Genomic DNA, 17,902 nt, shown 5'->3' with positions numbered 1-17,902 from the left:
ATAGTTCATTTGATGTAAAAAGTCTGACGATTGTCGAACAATTTGATTATTGCTATCTATGTTCGAATTTTAAAATGTCAAGTTAAGGTGGTCGTTCTTTCAAATTCCATTGTTGTAATGACGTATTTTAATAGTGACATAAAAATGTTTTAATATAATCATTCAGACCTTCTTTGTGTAATGACATAATTTAAAAAATATTACGATGTGTCATTTGTATTGTTCATTCTTAATTATTTAAAAAATTATTCATACGATCAATCAAATTTAAAAATAATACAAGAATTTTAGAAATAAAGCGTGTATTACAAGAATAAAACTCCAAGCTCGATTTAGTTACACTAATGCTTAAGTTTATGCGCATAGCTAAAAGCTTAAACAATACTGGTTTTTTTATTCGACGATATTGTGATCCATGTCAAGAGTCTCCCCCGTGCCGCCAAGTATGCCCACCTTCCGCATGTCCAACCTGCTCCCAGTTGCCAACTTACTACTGCTACCCAAGGACAAAGTACGACGTAAACTTTATATACGTGAATGATAAGCCACCGAGCACAGCGTTACGGGACTTCGTTGATAGAACTGCACAGACTCTTTTTTGGACGGAAATTGTTAGAGGTATTTTGTACTAAATATATTTTAATTAATTTTGTAGGTAATGTTATATTTTTAAATATTCTAGTTATGTTTTAATATTCCACTATCCACTGATGATGACGGGTGAGCCAGTGTAATTACAGGCGTAATGAGAAACAGTGTTGTCGCAGTGTGCGCAATCTTTCTATTATGAACAAATAGCGTTGCATTGTAATTTAATTCGAAGTGCTTATAAAAGCCTCGCAATATAATTTATGTTTAAGTAATTATCATGTAATGTATGTTATGAAATAAATTGTATGAACTTTAAAAATATAGACAATAATGATTATTATTTTTAATTCAATCCGAATAATAAAATTATACGAGTATTTAGCACGTCATTAAAAATATTTTTAAAAACAGCCTAAGTACTTTTTAATCGTTTTTATAAATGGCCGTTTTGTTTTCGATCATCAGAATCCATTTTGCCTTGCATCGTTCGATCGCTCTGTTGATAAGCTTGAATGGCGATTCCAAATCGCCGTATGCATTGTTGATTTTACAGCTTATCATATAATATGATACTATGGTTATTGCATTTAATATTATTTAACATGAATTTATGTCGATATCACATTATATTTATGACTTTAGAGATAACAGATTATAATTATTAAGATAAATGTAATTCATAACTAACGTCAAAATATATACAATGAATATAAGCTCATTAATTTTCTTTTTTTGTGTATTATATGAACAAAGTACAATATCAATCTGAGTTTTCATTTAAAATATACATTTATTACGTTATGTTTGATAGGTTTCGCCGTGACGCTCGGACATATATTCAAAGAACCGGCAACGATTAACTATCCATTTGAAAAGGGACCGCTGTCACCTCGGTTCCGCGGCGAGCACGCACTTAGGAGATATCCTACGGGAGAGGAGAGATGTATCGCTTGCAAATTGTGCGAAGCGTTCTGTCCGGCCCAGGCAATAACAATAGAGGCGGAAGAGCGTCCCGATGGTTCCCGACGCGCGGTCAGATACGATATAGATCTTACTAAATGTATATTTTGTGGATACTGCCAAGAAGCTTGTCCAGTCGATGCAATAGTCGAGGGACCCAATTTTGAATATTCAACCGAAACGCATGAAGAATTACTGTATAATAAAGAGAAGCTGTTAAGCAATGGCGACCGCTGGGAGCCGGAGATTGTTAGCAATTTGAGAGATAATTATTTATATCGATAGATAATTCAATTCTTTGTTTTTTTTTATTTTATTGTACACTAATGTAATAGTATTTTTATTTAAATAACAATGTAACCGCTGTAAATTGAAAAGCATCAGTTTTATTAACGGGTTAATCTCATTTATTCAGCTTTCGTAAAGTGTTCGTGAATAATTTTACGAAGAAAAAATTATAAATATAGTCTATTGTTAACAGGCAGCTGCTTAAATTTTATTGGCAATACATTACTTTATGTATTTAATTACGAAGGTGGAAATTTTAGTGAATTACTTTATTACGACCTTGATGGCAATTCGAATAAGATAGGACAGCTATTAAGAGTGAAATTTCAATTTCAGACTATCGTTATCCCTGAGAGCAAAAGTCCATTAAACATTATCATCGCAATTATTTAGTGCCCTCGTATTCGATGAACAACAACTGTTTAATCAAAAAAACATTAAAATAAGTGCGAGTCGTTGAAATTGAAAAAAAGTACCTAAAAATTTCAATGCCCAACCTGCTAACATGTTAACGACTAGCTTCCGCTTGCGGCTTCACGCGGATATGAGTAGAGTAAAATTTTTACGTAGCAAACACGTTAAGTCACGATATAAGCTATCTCTATTCAAATTTTCATCCAAATCCTTTTAGTAGTTTTTGCGTGAGAGAGTATGAAAGATCCATCAATCCATCCTCACAGACTATAGTGACATACCGCAGCCTCGCTGCAAGCTAATAATTAATATGTTTCAAATAACGTCATGAACAATTTGTATGTTGTCGAACAACAGTCAAATATTTTTTATATGTTATTTGAGACTGTGTGATTCTTTTTATTACTAGGGATAATCAGTTTTGAAATCGGAAATATTTTTATTAATTCCTTAAATCAATTTTTAATTGATTAAGGTTACATACTGGTATATTAAAAAATAATAATAATTAAGTACTTCCCTATTTATTACGATGACGTAGACTTAAGTATATATATATAGTAGTAGTGGATACTACGCTATACTTCGCGTTTATTCAAAAGAAGAGAAGACAAATTTAAACCTATGCCAGATTTTTTTATTTTTTTTTATTTTATAGGCTGCCATAGCGCCGCCCTCTTTCCGGACAGTAACTTAATTCTGCTCTCTAAGTTTAATACTTCGTTGAATCGTAAAATTACCAAATTGCATTAACTGTTTAAGGCCAAAGCTCTTCAAAATAAGACCACGACCGATATTCTACGTGCAGCTAAAGTCCCATAATCACTAAGACAAAAATTGTTTTACGTTATTAATATATAAGATGGTTTCATTATTCAAATATTCACAGCTTTGAAACAAAATTGGTTATTATTTATGAAATGTTTTCACGAAATCATAATGCTTTCACAGACGAAGACATCGTCGCCTCGCTTCCAACACTGATTAAAAGAATAACGTCATGACTATATTTTTAATTAAAAAATTGTTTGTTTAATTTATGAAATATTGCTGCCCCATAAGATGCGGTGACAAAGATAACCAATTATGCTTTTCCTGTGTCCCTCTACAAGATAAATTAAAAACAAATGTACCAAGTATAATTTGATTAAGTGAACGTAATTAGTGCTTAGTCTTGGGATACAAATCTACTAATAATTATTTTATTTGGCTTTGTAAATTTTAATGTTTAGCCTTTAAATCAGAAAGGGCAAAATTCTGGGTGATTTATCTCAAAATTGACCAAGTGGTTCTGAACCAGGCAAGCACCATTTACTTTTCATGTTCTTAATTTGTGTTTATAATCATTCTCTCTTCTCAATAAATCTCTCGAATGTTTATGAAACCTACATATGTGTCTAGTTTCATCGAAATTCTGCCACATGTGTATTCATCAACCCGCGTTGGAGCAGCGTGGTCGAATATGCTCCAAACTTTCTTCTCAAAGGGAGAGAAGGCCTTCGCTCAGTAGTAACAAATTTACAGACTGGTACTGTTATTTAACCTATACCTTAGACCACTGGTTCTTATAGCTTTATCAGTAAATACTTTTTTTTTAATCTGTAAAGTAAAATATTAAAAATAAAATACAATTCATAGCGTTAAAAGTTAAAAAGTCAAATTCTGTAATGTTACCTACAGTTACATCACTGATTTCATACCGTTTCAAGTTCTCAACCGCATGGAGGACTTACGTAAGGGAACCGCTTCTCCTAATTTTATCCACAGACGTGGGTTTTCGTGGTAAAGTAATAATTGCAAACGTAGGTGTAATATTCAATCGAATAAATTTTGCGACCCCGTAGGATCCACTGATTGCCTACCGAAGTAGTATTATTGGTTCAGTGTGATATTGGTTATTAAAATATTGACTAGTTAATGCATTCAACGCACACCAAGACTTCCAAGTTTATATGCTGAGGGCTTCCTAAGCTGTATTTTACAGACCTTTATGCTTCATTTGGCAACCTAATTCTTTCTTGGTGATAAGGCATACACAAAGCCGGTACCGGATATTCTGACGCCAAGTAGCAAAACTGGGTATTAAGAGAGCCAGTATAACTGCAGGCACAAGGTACATAATATCTTAGTTCCCTAGGTTGGTAGTGTATTGGCAAAGTATGGGATGGTAAATACATCTAACAGCGCCAATTTCTATGGTCAGCGGTGACGACTTAACATCAGGTGACTCAATTGTCAGTCTGCCTATCTATTATATAAAAAAAATGTCGTTGACATAATTTTGATGCTTATTTGCTGTAGTCGTGATGTTGTAGTGATAACTTAAACCAATCAAAATATATTATAAGTGTAGTTATTTAAACGAAATAATTAACGAAGGCTCCTTCGTGTAAATTATTATTATTACCGGCGTGGATTAGTATGACTGCGTTACGCTCATGCTCACGAGATGTCTTAGTGTGAATGAGACGACGGAGATTAAATATAGCAAAAAAAAATTAACATCCAAGTGCAAAGATCCTCGTTACTATGAAATGCTATAAGCTAAGTGCAAAATAGATAAGTACTTGTAATGCATACAATACTTGTCAAAACTATTTCAAATAGATTGCATCAGCGGAATAAGTTTCGTCGAAGACGTTATAATCTAAAAATTAAGTAATAATCTTACATCACCTAAGCAGATATCCGAACGAGGGACACTGTTTTGTACTGAATTCAAGCAGCATGGCTTAAAATTCGATGCTGAGTCGTGAATGATTGCATGATTACAATTTAAAAAGATGGAATTTTGCAAAGACTTTCCTTCTGGAACGCAGCTGAAAACTATGATTTTTTTAAATTTGTTTTTTAAGGAAGGGCATGGTGGGTTATTATGTGCAATCTTATAGTTGATTCATGAAAGCCATTTTTTTAAGAAGTATTTTTGATAACATTGTGCCATTATCAAACAAAATAACTTCTAACACCAAATTCGGTAGGTTTCTGTATAATGTTTTAGATGGGATATCCCATTGGGCATACGGCTAGTCAAGTAGAAAGCTCGCTCCGAATTTAATCGTTACATCACAAGTACTATGTACGAGTCTGGTTTATATTTTGTAAAATTTGGATGTATTTAGATTTGTAGCACATTATCAATATATATATATATATAGCTAGCTGTATATTATTAATGAATATTGATTAAGGAAAAAGAAAATGAAACATGTCTGCGGAGACACAAATATAACAACAAATAAGTCAGAGAAATCTAATACCAAATATATCTAAATTTCAGGATTATGGATGACTTGGCAAATTTGCGTCGAAGACGATGACTTCTTTAGTGACTGAATAACATTAGGAACGCTTAGTACGGTAATGGCTCTGCGTATATTTGGACTTTGAAAAGATGCTATTATATAACAATGAAAATATGTGTCATCGCGACTCAGATGTACCGCTTAATGCCATTTCTTTATGTAAGCGATTTGTACATAATATGAAGTGCCGATATAGTTGTAGCTAAGTCAATTATTTGGTGCAACAACAACTTCTCCGTATCAGCAAATATCTCTTCTTTATATATAAATAATAATAAACAATACCTTGCCAATATTATGTGCTGTGCAAAATATGAGCTATCTGGCACGATATCTCCTAGTAATATATAATATAAATAATATATAATATAAATTAGTATCTGTAACATATAAAAAGGAGTTAACCTTTTTTATACTGTTTAAGCAACTCGGGCACACAATTATTCTAAATATATAATTATTACATAAAAATGTTCTAAGAATAGAACACGTATCTGTCTTATTAAAATAGTACGTAAGATTTGTTACTATTATTCAGATAAGTATCATCCGATCACATTGCCCTCTAGTACTCTTATTATGTACAAAAAATAACAATTAATTGATATAGATGATGTCATGCTAAACTTAATTTCAATGGAGCTTATTCTACTTACATTTTAAACAAATAATTATCTTACTTTTGAGCATTAAATTGAATACAGACTACATTTAGAATACAGATATTTTTAATTTTGCCGTTTCGTAAATTCAAATCTTTTATAAAAAATACATTGGTAGAAAAGGCCTATAACTTGATGCAAGATTTGGTAGATAATAAAAAAGCGTAGTATTAATACCTATTGATTTCCACGCAGGAAATATATTAATTTAAATAATTGTATTAAATAACATGACTTTGTATATTTTAAATGTTGAAAAAGAGTAACTATTGAGTTTCTTGCCGGTAGAATCTACTTCCCGAACCGGTGGTAGCTTCACTTAATTGTTAAATGACGATAAAGTTTATTTTGATTTTTTTTTGAATAATTCTGTAGTTTTTGTGCCAAACCTTCCTTTCGAGAAACAGCTCGTCTATACTAATAAAGGTTCTACGTATGATAAAGAACTAAAGTGGCTATTACATAACATTGTGGCTTGTCTAGGTAGTTCATTAGGTAAATGCGCTTGTAAACGGTCATTACGGGCAGTGAGTTCGTGACGGTGCGTTTTATGTCCTCAATTTAGGGATTCATACCTGAGCTGCCTCGTTTCACCTCTCCCAGATTAGACGTTGGTTACACTTTGGTTACTAGGACAATATCATTTATTTTCCATTATTGAAATAATTTGTTGAATTTTCTTCGTAATAATATCTTTGCATTTTTTCCTTATATTAAACGAAACTGAAGTTGATAAAATTATTTTTTTAATTAAATTTCATATTATTCTAATTTGATTTATTTTTATTTAAAATTTGATCACTATCAAATTTTAAATAAAAATAAAATTCAAAGATGCACGATAAGCCACTGCTTATCGTGCATCTTTGAAGTCTTTTATACAATTGTACTATTGAAAGATTTTTTATCAGAGAAATTAATACTTATCAAGCAAATGTAGTTGTTAAAAAAATATTCTTGTTATTATTCAGTTATTCTAGCTGAGTTGAAATAATTCAACGCATAAAAATAATTTGAGCAATGGTCTGTACAATATTTGTCGTATCGTTTATTGAGAAATTGAATCTTCAATAAGAGAAATATGCAGAATTTGATTTCAATTCTTATTTATTTTACTGATTTCGTTTTCGAAAATAATCGAGAATAAAAAATACATCGGCAAATAGAAATCGTGTTTAACGATACTTACACTATGATTCAAATTATAAGATATGTGTTGACGGACGAGCAAATGGGTCACGTGATCTTTTCTTATCATCACCATCTATAGGTTATGGCGCGGTAAGAAATATTAACCATTCCTTACATCACTTATGTGCCACCAAGATACAACTCGGGAACTAAGATTTAGTGCGTGTATTTACACTTTCTCACTCATCAACTCAACTCTACAAAATGGAATACAACTTTACTGAATACTACTGTTTGGCGGTTGAATATTTGATAAGTCTAACCCAGTCGGGTTTGAAAAATGCCCTACAATGTTTATTTTTTTTTTGTTTTATGATATAGGTTGGCGGACTAGCATATGGGCCACCTGATGGTAAGTGGTCACCGTCACCCATAGACAATGACGCTGTAAGAAATATTAACTATTCCCTACATCGTCAATGTCCTACCAACCTTGGGAACTAAGATGTTATGTCCCTTGTGCTTGTAGTTACACTGACTCACTCACCCTTCAAACCGGAACACAACAATACTGAGTACTGTTATTTGGCGGTACAATAACTGATGAGTGGGTGGTACCTACCCAAACGGGCTAGCACAAAGCCCTACCACCAAGTAAAAACTGCAATGTTTCAGTTAAAAAAAATATATATCACGTTTAACAATAAAATGTAATAAAAAAATCCGACTCACAATAATAAAATTGTTAAAACGTAATAAATTACATAAAACGTTAGAGTATCAAAATTATAACGTCAGCAACATCGATCATCGTAAGCGTCCTCTTTATGGCAAATGGCTACGGCCTAAATAGTAAATCAAAGGAATGCCGCCTTCCAGGCTGTCCGCACTGCGCCGGGTCCGTTAGTGTTTAGCTTGTAGACTTACTCTTTCATTTAACATTTTTTTTAACCAATATCGTAATGATTATTGAACGTCCATTGCTTTGAAACTCACTGAGATAAAGCATGGTATTTACTGTGGAAAGAGAAGTCATTTGTTTGGATTTCATATTACTGTGTTCTCTCCCTCTCTAACCCGTGAAGTATAAAAGGAGTGCTGTTTTCAGTAAGAGCGTGTATGATAAAGGCCACGCGCGACCTGCGGCCAATTTTTATTACATACTGCAACACGCGATCACTTGATACTTAGTTAATTCAGGGTGAATAAAGTAACATTCAATAGTGATGATAATTTATACGCTGTGTAATTTCAGTAGTTCGGGATGGCCAAAATAACAATATCGTTTTACAATGATGCTTCAATGTCTCTATCTTTTGTTATAATGCCCCACGCTATAGTTCAATTTTTTATAATGACAGCTCAATAATATTTAAAATAAGAAATACTGTTACATGCCAGTATTAAATGCTATGCCACATAAAATAATATTAATTACAGATTTACAAATAATTCATCAATTAATTACAATAATAATTGTATATAATAAAGTAAATTCAATAGCTCCTGATATATTAATAATATGCAATAATAATGTGATATAAATTACGATATAGAATCAAATGTCATAAAACCGCATTGAAGGCTAAGGTTACTCTCGTAACATTTGTTTAATGCCAATCTTTACTATCATCAACATAAACAAATACAATGGTGCATTATTTATAGCTATATATTTACGGTACATTAATTTGTTAACACCCCAAAATAATTTACGAACGAATACAATAAAACAATAATTAATAATGATATGGTTTTGACTGATTTAAATAACATTAAACAATCTCCAGAGAGTTTGACCAATTACCCAAAACGTGTTATATATATTACCCAAGTGTGTCTGAATAAAGAGGTCTCTCCAATGGAAGGACAATTCCGACACGACCGGAAAGAGTTAGGCCACAAGTCTAAACGACTTTACGTGCTTTCCAAGACAAGAACACACTTCCTACTTTTAGTATTGCTACTGAATATTTTTTGTAATTGGGTGAACTTATAATCGGATGGACCTCGGAATTTACATCCCTATATCTATCCAATGAGCCATCAATAAAATTACAAACATGATAATTACTGATACGGCACCTTACACCAATATATTTCAGAAAGTTTATTTACACTTTGACTGTTCATTATAGAGGACATATACGGGATTTGTCGTTAAATTTTGTCTATTTAAAATAAACGCTGAAATATTTCTATCTCATGACTAAACAGATATTTATTTTTTATCCCATTTACGTATGCTGTGATAGGAAACCACAGAATTGAATGAGATTGTGTTAACAAAGATGTCTTGGTATGAACAATTTGCTCTGTGTCAATTACTATAAAACACTATTTGTTTTTTCATGTTTCTGTATTTTCGCTTCTCTTTTTTTAATGATTACTTCATATTATTGTCTTTCTTTGAGCACAGCAGTTTCAGTATTACAAAGATAGATTTCGTGTATTTTCACCCCCAAGTGATGTGCGGGCAAATAGGAAGCTATTTTTGACAACTGGCTACATGAAATTATTAATATTGAACAAAAAATTATATAACTGTATATTAATGTACCTATTAATGACAGTACCCTATATCATAACCCGTAGCACTTTATTCAAGAGCGGGTTTCATTGATCGGATTAGTGGCATTGATAGCGGTTATATAATTATCATTCCCATTTCAATAAGTGTATTTTGTGGTCAGTTGAAATCGCATTTAGCAGAATCGGACTATTTAATAAGCATAACGAACATTTCACATAAGTCGATGACGTGGGCGCAGTGCGTGCAACATCCACGTTACGCGATACTCAGCTTCCCTTACGATGAAAGATATTAAGTCTAGCTTGGTTTCGCGCCTACAGTTATTGTTGTAGTATAATTGAGACTCAGTGGTACATCAGCCACGGCTGGTAGATCTAAATTTACCTCCCCTCGCTAGTTGAAACTATACGTATAACCTCGGTACACTTTCAAATTCCTTTATTTTACACGTAGAGACTTCTGCGATGGTTATTCTCTCTCTCGATATGGTTTGGAAATGGCCCGATATAATATTGAGCAGAGCTTGTGCGTTGATCTAAGTATCTTATGTCCGACAGAGATCTCCTCAGGGGGATAGCGAGACATTTTGTTCATGTAGTAGGTCGATATCATCCTAGTTTTTGTTCATGTCTAGGCCATCTGAAATAAAAAAATCGTGATCTTGATCTAGTATACCGTTGCGTTCAGCCAAATATACTTCAAATTAAGTTTTTTAGCTGTTACTATTTGTGTATCATAGAAGATAGAATATAAGATATCCCAGACTTTTCAGTAGGCAACATTTTTAGGTTGTACTTCTTAAGGTTTGAATTAGGATCAGCGTCAGCGATGTAAGCGCACAAAAACAGTTTATTCGCGAAAAAACTACCATAGTTCAAACTAAAAACATGTACAAAATATTTACAAATATCATTTTATATAAACCTGCTCCTCGTTTTTTTAAATAAATTCAGACAGATACATAAAACGATTTAAATGAATTATTAATATGGCTTTATTAAAATTAAAAAATATTGTTTTATTAAACTTAATCGTAATAAGCAATAGCACGTTTATATATAATTATCATTTATTTTTATAATTAATAATTTATTATCTACATAATTTAATTACAATGTTATAATACACTAAATTGTTAAATGTCTACATACTATATTCTAATAAATTTAATTAGATGCATTTGTATAAATGAGTATATCCATACATACAAAACATTATCAGAGTAAAAATTTAAAAATTCGTATCGTATAAGTATTACAATAATTAAGTTGTTATATCACCACGTCACATAGTTCGTAGACGTAATGATTAACACACACAACCACATAATATATTTAAATCTTTCGATTTGCTTACACACACTATAGACGGATCGTATACTCTAACAGAACAAATAGAACCGATTTAGGAGTGCGCTTGACCGATGTCCTCGTTTGCTGGGTCATTGACGAACGATAATTGAATTCAACGGGCTAGATGGCCACCTTCAAACTAGATATATGTAGAAATGTAAATGGGTCTGTCTTATAGAATTGTTACACATGAAAATATGTACGGTCTGCTGGCTAGAATAATATTCAACTACTGTTTGGACTGACGTCTTACGCAAACACAAATCCTAACTCAGCGACCAATGAAATCAAATGTAAATTATTCTCGTAATTGAAAAGTAACAGACCGTGAATTACTATTGGCTATTTTATTGAGGAAGATCATACTGTTTTAATCTGGATGGTTTGTTAAACATGTAAAAAAATATTCAGATGTAAACGTTTTCCTATACCGTGAGCCACGAAATGAGTTATATTTACTTCGAATTAGAACCCGTAATATTTGGTGAAGAACCAACAACTTTAAGAATAAATAAATTGATTAAGCAATCTATTAAATATTTTGACATTTATTCCTTTGTGTAATGTAACGATTTCATACGGGATGAAAAGTTTAATTCGCAATGTGAGCTGTATTGTACATATTTCCTAAACTTTAGTATACATATAAACGATGGTATTTGAATAGTTCGATACGATTCACTTTTAGCAAATGATAACATTTTAAAGTAACCGTAGAAAAAAAACTAAACGTATTAGATAAAAAAGGTTTCACTAATAAATAAATTGATTTTAATAAAGAGGCACACATGAAGACTTCAATTTCTAAAAAATGTGTTGTTAAATTATAATAATTACATATATAGTATACGATTATCTGATATATAAATATACACAAAATAATATAAATTATTAACGCCGTGGTGGTAAACGCTGTGCGTGATGCTCGCTTCCCTCCCAATTATAAACATTTTCAAAAATCTTAAATTTAGATGTTTCGATACAGTATTATTTTAACTTTCTATATAGTTGAATTCACATGGGAATAAGATAATAATTTTATTTCCCGTACTTTAATCATTCTAAATCGTTGTTAATTTATGTAATTGATTATAAAATAAAATTATATTATAAAATAAAAATCATTTCCATTTGTTTGTCTCAACATTAAAAATTGTAACAATATTCCTTTCGGAAAATATTGATTGAAAATATTTAAACAAGTAAATATTAATTGTTCTCTAAAGGATCAATTCCGGAACGAGGTGATACGACAGAGAACGAAAGTACTTGACATAGCTCAGAAGATACGCCAGCTAAAGTGACAGTGGGGCGCTCACATTTGTTAAAGAGCTGATAGCCGTTGGGAAACTAAGGTTCTAGAATGGTGATAGCGAAACAGCAAGCGTAGGATGTAGGATGTCCTGTAGCACGAAGGACCAATGATGTACGGAAGGTGAAAAGAACGTGGTTGAAACGGGCCGGAGATTCAGCTGGGGTCTAATATAGGCTGATCATTATGATGATGATATTTAATGAAACGAGATCCTCAGAGTGGACGTCTTATTTTTATTTAATTCAACTTATTTTTTAAATATAATTTTTTTGGCAACTCTATCGCCCGATCCTTAATAAAAGGTTTTATCTCAAACCCAACGTCCTAAGATTATGCCGGACCCTAGTTTTGTCTGATAGCGAATACGACATAAACTAATCCACGAAACTCTCGTCGTATACTGAAAAATGTATGACCTTTGAAGCTAAATTTATTCGAGTGTTATGACCATATAATAAAAGTAAAATAAAGTAAAGTAACAGCGTGTACATTTCCCACTTTCTGAGATAAGGCCTCCTTTTCCATTAAGGACAGGGTTTGGAACATATTCCACCACGCTGTTCCGATGCGGGTTGGTGGAATGCACTTATGGCAGAATTTCGATGAAATTAGACACATGTAGGTTGCCTCACGATGTTTTCCTTCACTGCCGAGATGCGCGAGATGAATTATAAACACACATATATATAGTGGTGCTTGCCTGGGTTTGAACCCGCAATCATGGGTTTAGATGCACGCGTTCTAACCACTTGGCCATCTCAGCTCGACCATATAATACAGATAAGTAATTCTTGTTAGTAGACCACCAACTTATAAATTATTCCCTGCCTACTGCGCCGGGTTAAGTGGTTAGTGAGTCAGTATTATAACAGGCACAGGGGACATAACGTATTAGTACCAACGGTTGGTAATATTATAGTGTAATTTGAATACACCGTCTATATTATGCTGACGATATTCTGGTTAATTTTGGTTATAGAGTGTCTCTCAAGAACGGTATCAGTTTATTACATGGACGAGATCACATAATTACACTATTCCTTTAACATTCACAATTCGAGTTTTCTGACTATAGAATCTACAATAACTGGAAATAAATCAGGTGTAGTTTTTTACGTTACAGTGCTATTGATTTTACGTGCTACCCAGACTCAGTGCTGGGAATTCCTTACAAATAATTCCTTTTTACCTCAATTCGTCTTTTATAGTCCGACCTGGGATTTGAACTCAGGAATTTGTAATGTAACCTTATGAGCACTACCAAAAAGGTTGATAGATGGATAAGATTGAACGCATACATGTATATCAATATATTTTTTGTTTTGGGTTAATTTATTCAAATAGACATAAAATTTAATACGATTCAAGTCCTACCATTCCTCCTTAAAACCTAACGCATGTTGCGTTAGGTTTAAGTTTTGCGCAATTACGTTCCGTTCAGTTCAAACATCACTCTTTGAAAAATGCTCGTACGAAGTAAAAATATTCTTATTCGACCTGGTTTTCCTTTCAGTATAATACCCTTATGGCATAAATAAATGAGAAACTCTTAGAGCTGTAGCAAATAATTAGAGAGGGGAGGGAAAATCCATTGACATTTTTTATGTTTCTCGTATATGCAACGCTACGCTACGTTAATAACATATGTAAAGATCACAGGTAAAGATCGTATGAGTGGATTTCCCCTCACGCCTGTACGACCATTAATTTATTCAGCGTTTTCATGTTGTATGTATTTAATATTTATCTCTAGCCTTAAATATTAGAGGTTCATCTATACGATAGCCACGTCCAGTCACTAAAATTTCAACGAAAAATACAAAACCACTTTTTGTTATTCTATATTGATAAAAAACAAACGCTACACACACGCGCAACAAAACAACAGATATTGTAAAATATAAGGTTTTGCTAGTATATAAATAATCCGTAACATAAAATACTGAAATACTGGTATTTCGTAAAATTTGATAAAGGGTTGTATGTTGTGTGAATGGAGTGACAACCACGCTCTGACACGAACGCACGTATATTCGAACTGTGTCTAAAAATATGTTAAACCTGAAAAAATTTTAAACCTGACTTCGCAAAAATTGTGCTCCGAAAATTACAAACGAGAGAATATTTTTGTGCAAAATTCATATCAACTGACTATTAAATTATTTATTACTTGCCTACAGTAGTCTAACATGAAGAAATACAAACTCACCGTAGAATACGTCATGTTAAGTCAGAATTGGATATGCAATGTTGCCATTAAAAATTGTAACACAACTAGTTGTCACCCGTGGTTTCGCTCGCGTTTGTTGAGTTGAGTGTTTAAAAAAGTTTCCAATGTCCTTCCTTCGATGTCAAACTTGCTTAACGACAAATTTCATCAAATTCGGTTCATTGGTTTGGTCGTCAAATAGCAACAGAATATTAGTTTAGATCACGTATCATCGTAATTTGGCTGTCAACATTTCACAAGTGAATATGAAGTGAATTTTACAGTCGCACTGCTGACTACTAAGGTCATGTGTTTAGATAGTAATGACAATGTCATCGTATGACACCTTCATGTTTACAATCTCTTTTGTTTTTAGTTCCAGTATCGTTTCGTTCTCGGGAAATTCTATACAGGAACATATTTGATTTATTTATTTTATTTCTTCTTTTATTTTAATTGTTATTTTACATAAAATAAGTTGTAGGATCATACTTCGTATAACCGTATACAGTAAACGCCGGTGACCTAGCTATTTTCTTACGTGACGATGTCTATAAGTTCAGTTTGGTGTAGGCAGCGTAAAAAACTATTTATACTCGATTATAAAACAGCTAATAAGAGCTAAATAGGTTTTATACAAATATCTTCCTTTTTGCTGCGCAGTCGGGTAAAAAGAACACAAGCCATCACCTACAGCCGACCGCTATAAACTCAACAAGTTTGGCGATAATTGTTACGAATAAGTCGTAGATACGCGTGCGTTAAATGTTCATGGTCATATACCAGGCGCAAGAATTCCAGTTAAGCATTTTAAGTGTCTGATAGTATATCGGTAATAAATACCATATCTTGTGCTGTTGTTAATTACTTAAAGATAACAAGAATTGTATAAAAGTGAAAAAAAAAATTCTTAGGATTTTACATAATTACTGTTTGAAATTAGTATGTATAAATGAGGAAGCAGAATGGCCTGGTGATTATAACACATGAATCTTGATCGATGATTGCGGATTAAAGACCAGGAAAGCATGGAAGTTTGATGTTCTGAACTTATATATCTGGATGTAAAACTGCATATGTGTTTGGAAGAAGGTGGTGGAATGAGTCCAAACTTCATCTACAAGAGGAGTAGCCCATCATTGGGACATCAAAAGTTACATTTAGTTTTTATATATTTACTGAAGCTCTTACTACTGTTGGACAAATATTATGCATTAAAATGCCGATACTCTTACGATATTTACGAAAAAACCGTGATTTGAATAAAACATGTGATAGAATTAGGTAATTAGTGCATTATATTAGTAGTTATAATCCGATGGAAAGGTAGAAAGTATTTAAATGATAAACGTATAAGAAAACTAAAGGGTTCGTACATACATTTTATAATAATTAAAACCTTTAAAGATTTTAGTTTATCTATTTATTATTACTACAAAATATTCGTGTCTTGTATCAAATAACTTTTTTGTTCCATTTGCTGTCCAAACGTTTGGCCCATGGAGCAGTGGAGGGCTGACTCGTTTTTCGCCCAGATGATCGGAAATACTGCTTGCATCTTCCCACTATTCCACCCTGTCAAAATTTATACAGTTACTAGTTTTAGTTCACATTTATATATTTAAGCATTGAAACTTATTAATTATTATATTAATAAAACATAATATTTTTTATTAAATAATTCTCAAGATTACAAAATGAAAACTAAGAGTGTTATTGCTTAAAAGGAATCCAATTCAAGCCGAATGCTGGAAACCAACTTACAGGCTTAGATTGCGCACGTCCTAAGGCTATTCGCTGTAGCAAAACTATAAAGGGTACGTTTGAACGATTTTCAATCATATATTCATTCAATCGACTCACAATTTTTAATAAAACCATATTACATTAAAGCATAAATGTAAGATGAAAACTTTAATGATTTTATTTACAGATACCAATTAAATAATAAATATTGGTATTCAGAATTGTTGCTGTTATGTAGCACTAAAATAAATAAAGCCGTCATAGTAAATAAAATTAATAATTATTAATTAAAGAGTATAATTGTTTGTATAATATTTGAATTAAATTCCATCAATATTTTTTCTATATGCTTAAGTGCCGAATTTATTGTGTTACTATACATGGTGGTATATATATTTCTTTTTTTTTTAAATTATAAAAAATGTAAGTACGTCACGAGTAAAGAACAAGACTAAAGTAATAAAGTAGTATTTACGAACATATTGACGGTTGTTATAATTAGCAGAATATTCCTGGCGGTATCCTTTCGTGAGACTGGTTCATAAAAGTTTGTACTTGTATGCGTCAGTAAGCAAGAAAATGCGCTTAGATTTATAATCGAACACTTGATTACTGACTCTGTGCTCGCTCGCTATATTTAATCTTTTGAATGACATATATATGCAAGCTCAATAGGTTACGCGGGAATTATTTCAAAAGAACATGGGGTTAAAACATCGTTACGTTATCGTCATCGTATAATTGAGAAATACAACGTTCAAGAATGTCTCGTTCACTCGACTTAATTTAAAACCATCAGCAGTGCTTTTAAAGTCTTTAAGTGCCCTCAACAATTATGAAGGTCTCTAATTGTTTTCAATTGAGGCGCATCGGAAATGACTATACATACTAAAGATAGCCACGCTTTTAGTGTCAAACATATCTATCTATAGTGACTACAAAATTTTATTCAAAAATATCTATCAGGTGATAATTTTTACCATATAAATTGCAAATGTTGTATAGTAAATAAAGAAGGAACAAGGGGTCTACAAAGTAATTTTTCGATTATTTTGTTTAGTTATTAGTTAAAATAGTTTTTCGCAGATATCCCTAAGTAAAGCGGTATTGAAAGCCGAATATATAATTATACCTTTTGTAAATCCAAACTCAGCTCGATTAGATATAAATACAATTATTTAACATAATAGGTTCAATCGGTATAATTCCAAGTTGTACAATCAATCACCCTTAATTTTCATATAACCCCGTTCAAAGGCTGAATTCTGACCACCGACCGCTCTCTTCTGTTTTTATTTTTTTATTTTTCCTGTCACCTCACAATCTGTCCAGTCATCCAATTGGTCAGCCGATCAAAGTCGGCTTTCTTAACCAGCCAACCACGAAGCAAAAGTGT

At 32.3% G+C, this 17,902-nt stretch overlaps 1 protein-coding gene across 1 annotated transcript; it reads left to right on the top strand.

The window, feature by feature from the left end:
• The first annotated feature begins 260 nt into the window (after positions 1-260).
• LOC124543303 (NADH-ubiquinone oxidoreductase subunit 8-like) lies at positions 261-1,836 on the top strand. The gene is made up of 2 exons (XM_047121483.1): positions 261-618; positions 1,403-1,836. The coding sequence occupies exons 1-2, from the start codon at positions 345-347 to the stop codon at positions 1,834-1,836; spliced, it is 708 nt and encodes a 235-aa protein (XP_046977439.1). The 5' UTR covers positions 261-344.
• The last annotated feature ends 16,066 nt before the right edge of the window (positions 1,837-17,902 follow it).

Source organism: Vanessa cardui, chromosome Z (assembly GCF_905220365.1).
Source record: "Vanessa cardui chromosome Z, ilVanCard2.1, whole genome shotgun sequence".
Classification (NCBI taxonomy): Eukaryota; Metazoa; Arthropoda; class Insecta; order Lepidoptera; family Nymphalidae; genus Vanessa; species Vanessa cardui.
Note: the sequence above shows the minus strand (reverse complement) of the source record. Positions and strands in the feature narration are given on the sequence as shown.

Coding starts and splice junctions, on each gene's coding strand:
- LOC124543303 (XM_047121483.1), top strand. CDS start 345: ATGCTTAAGTTTATGCGCATAGCTAAAAGCTTAAACAATACTGGTTTT. Junction 619..1,402: donor TTGGACGGAAATTGTTAGAG/GTATTTTGTACT, acceptor TATGTTTGATAG/GTTTCGCCGTGACGCTCGGA.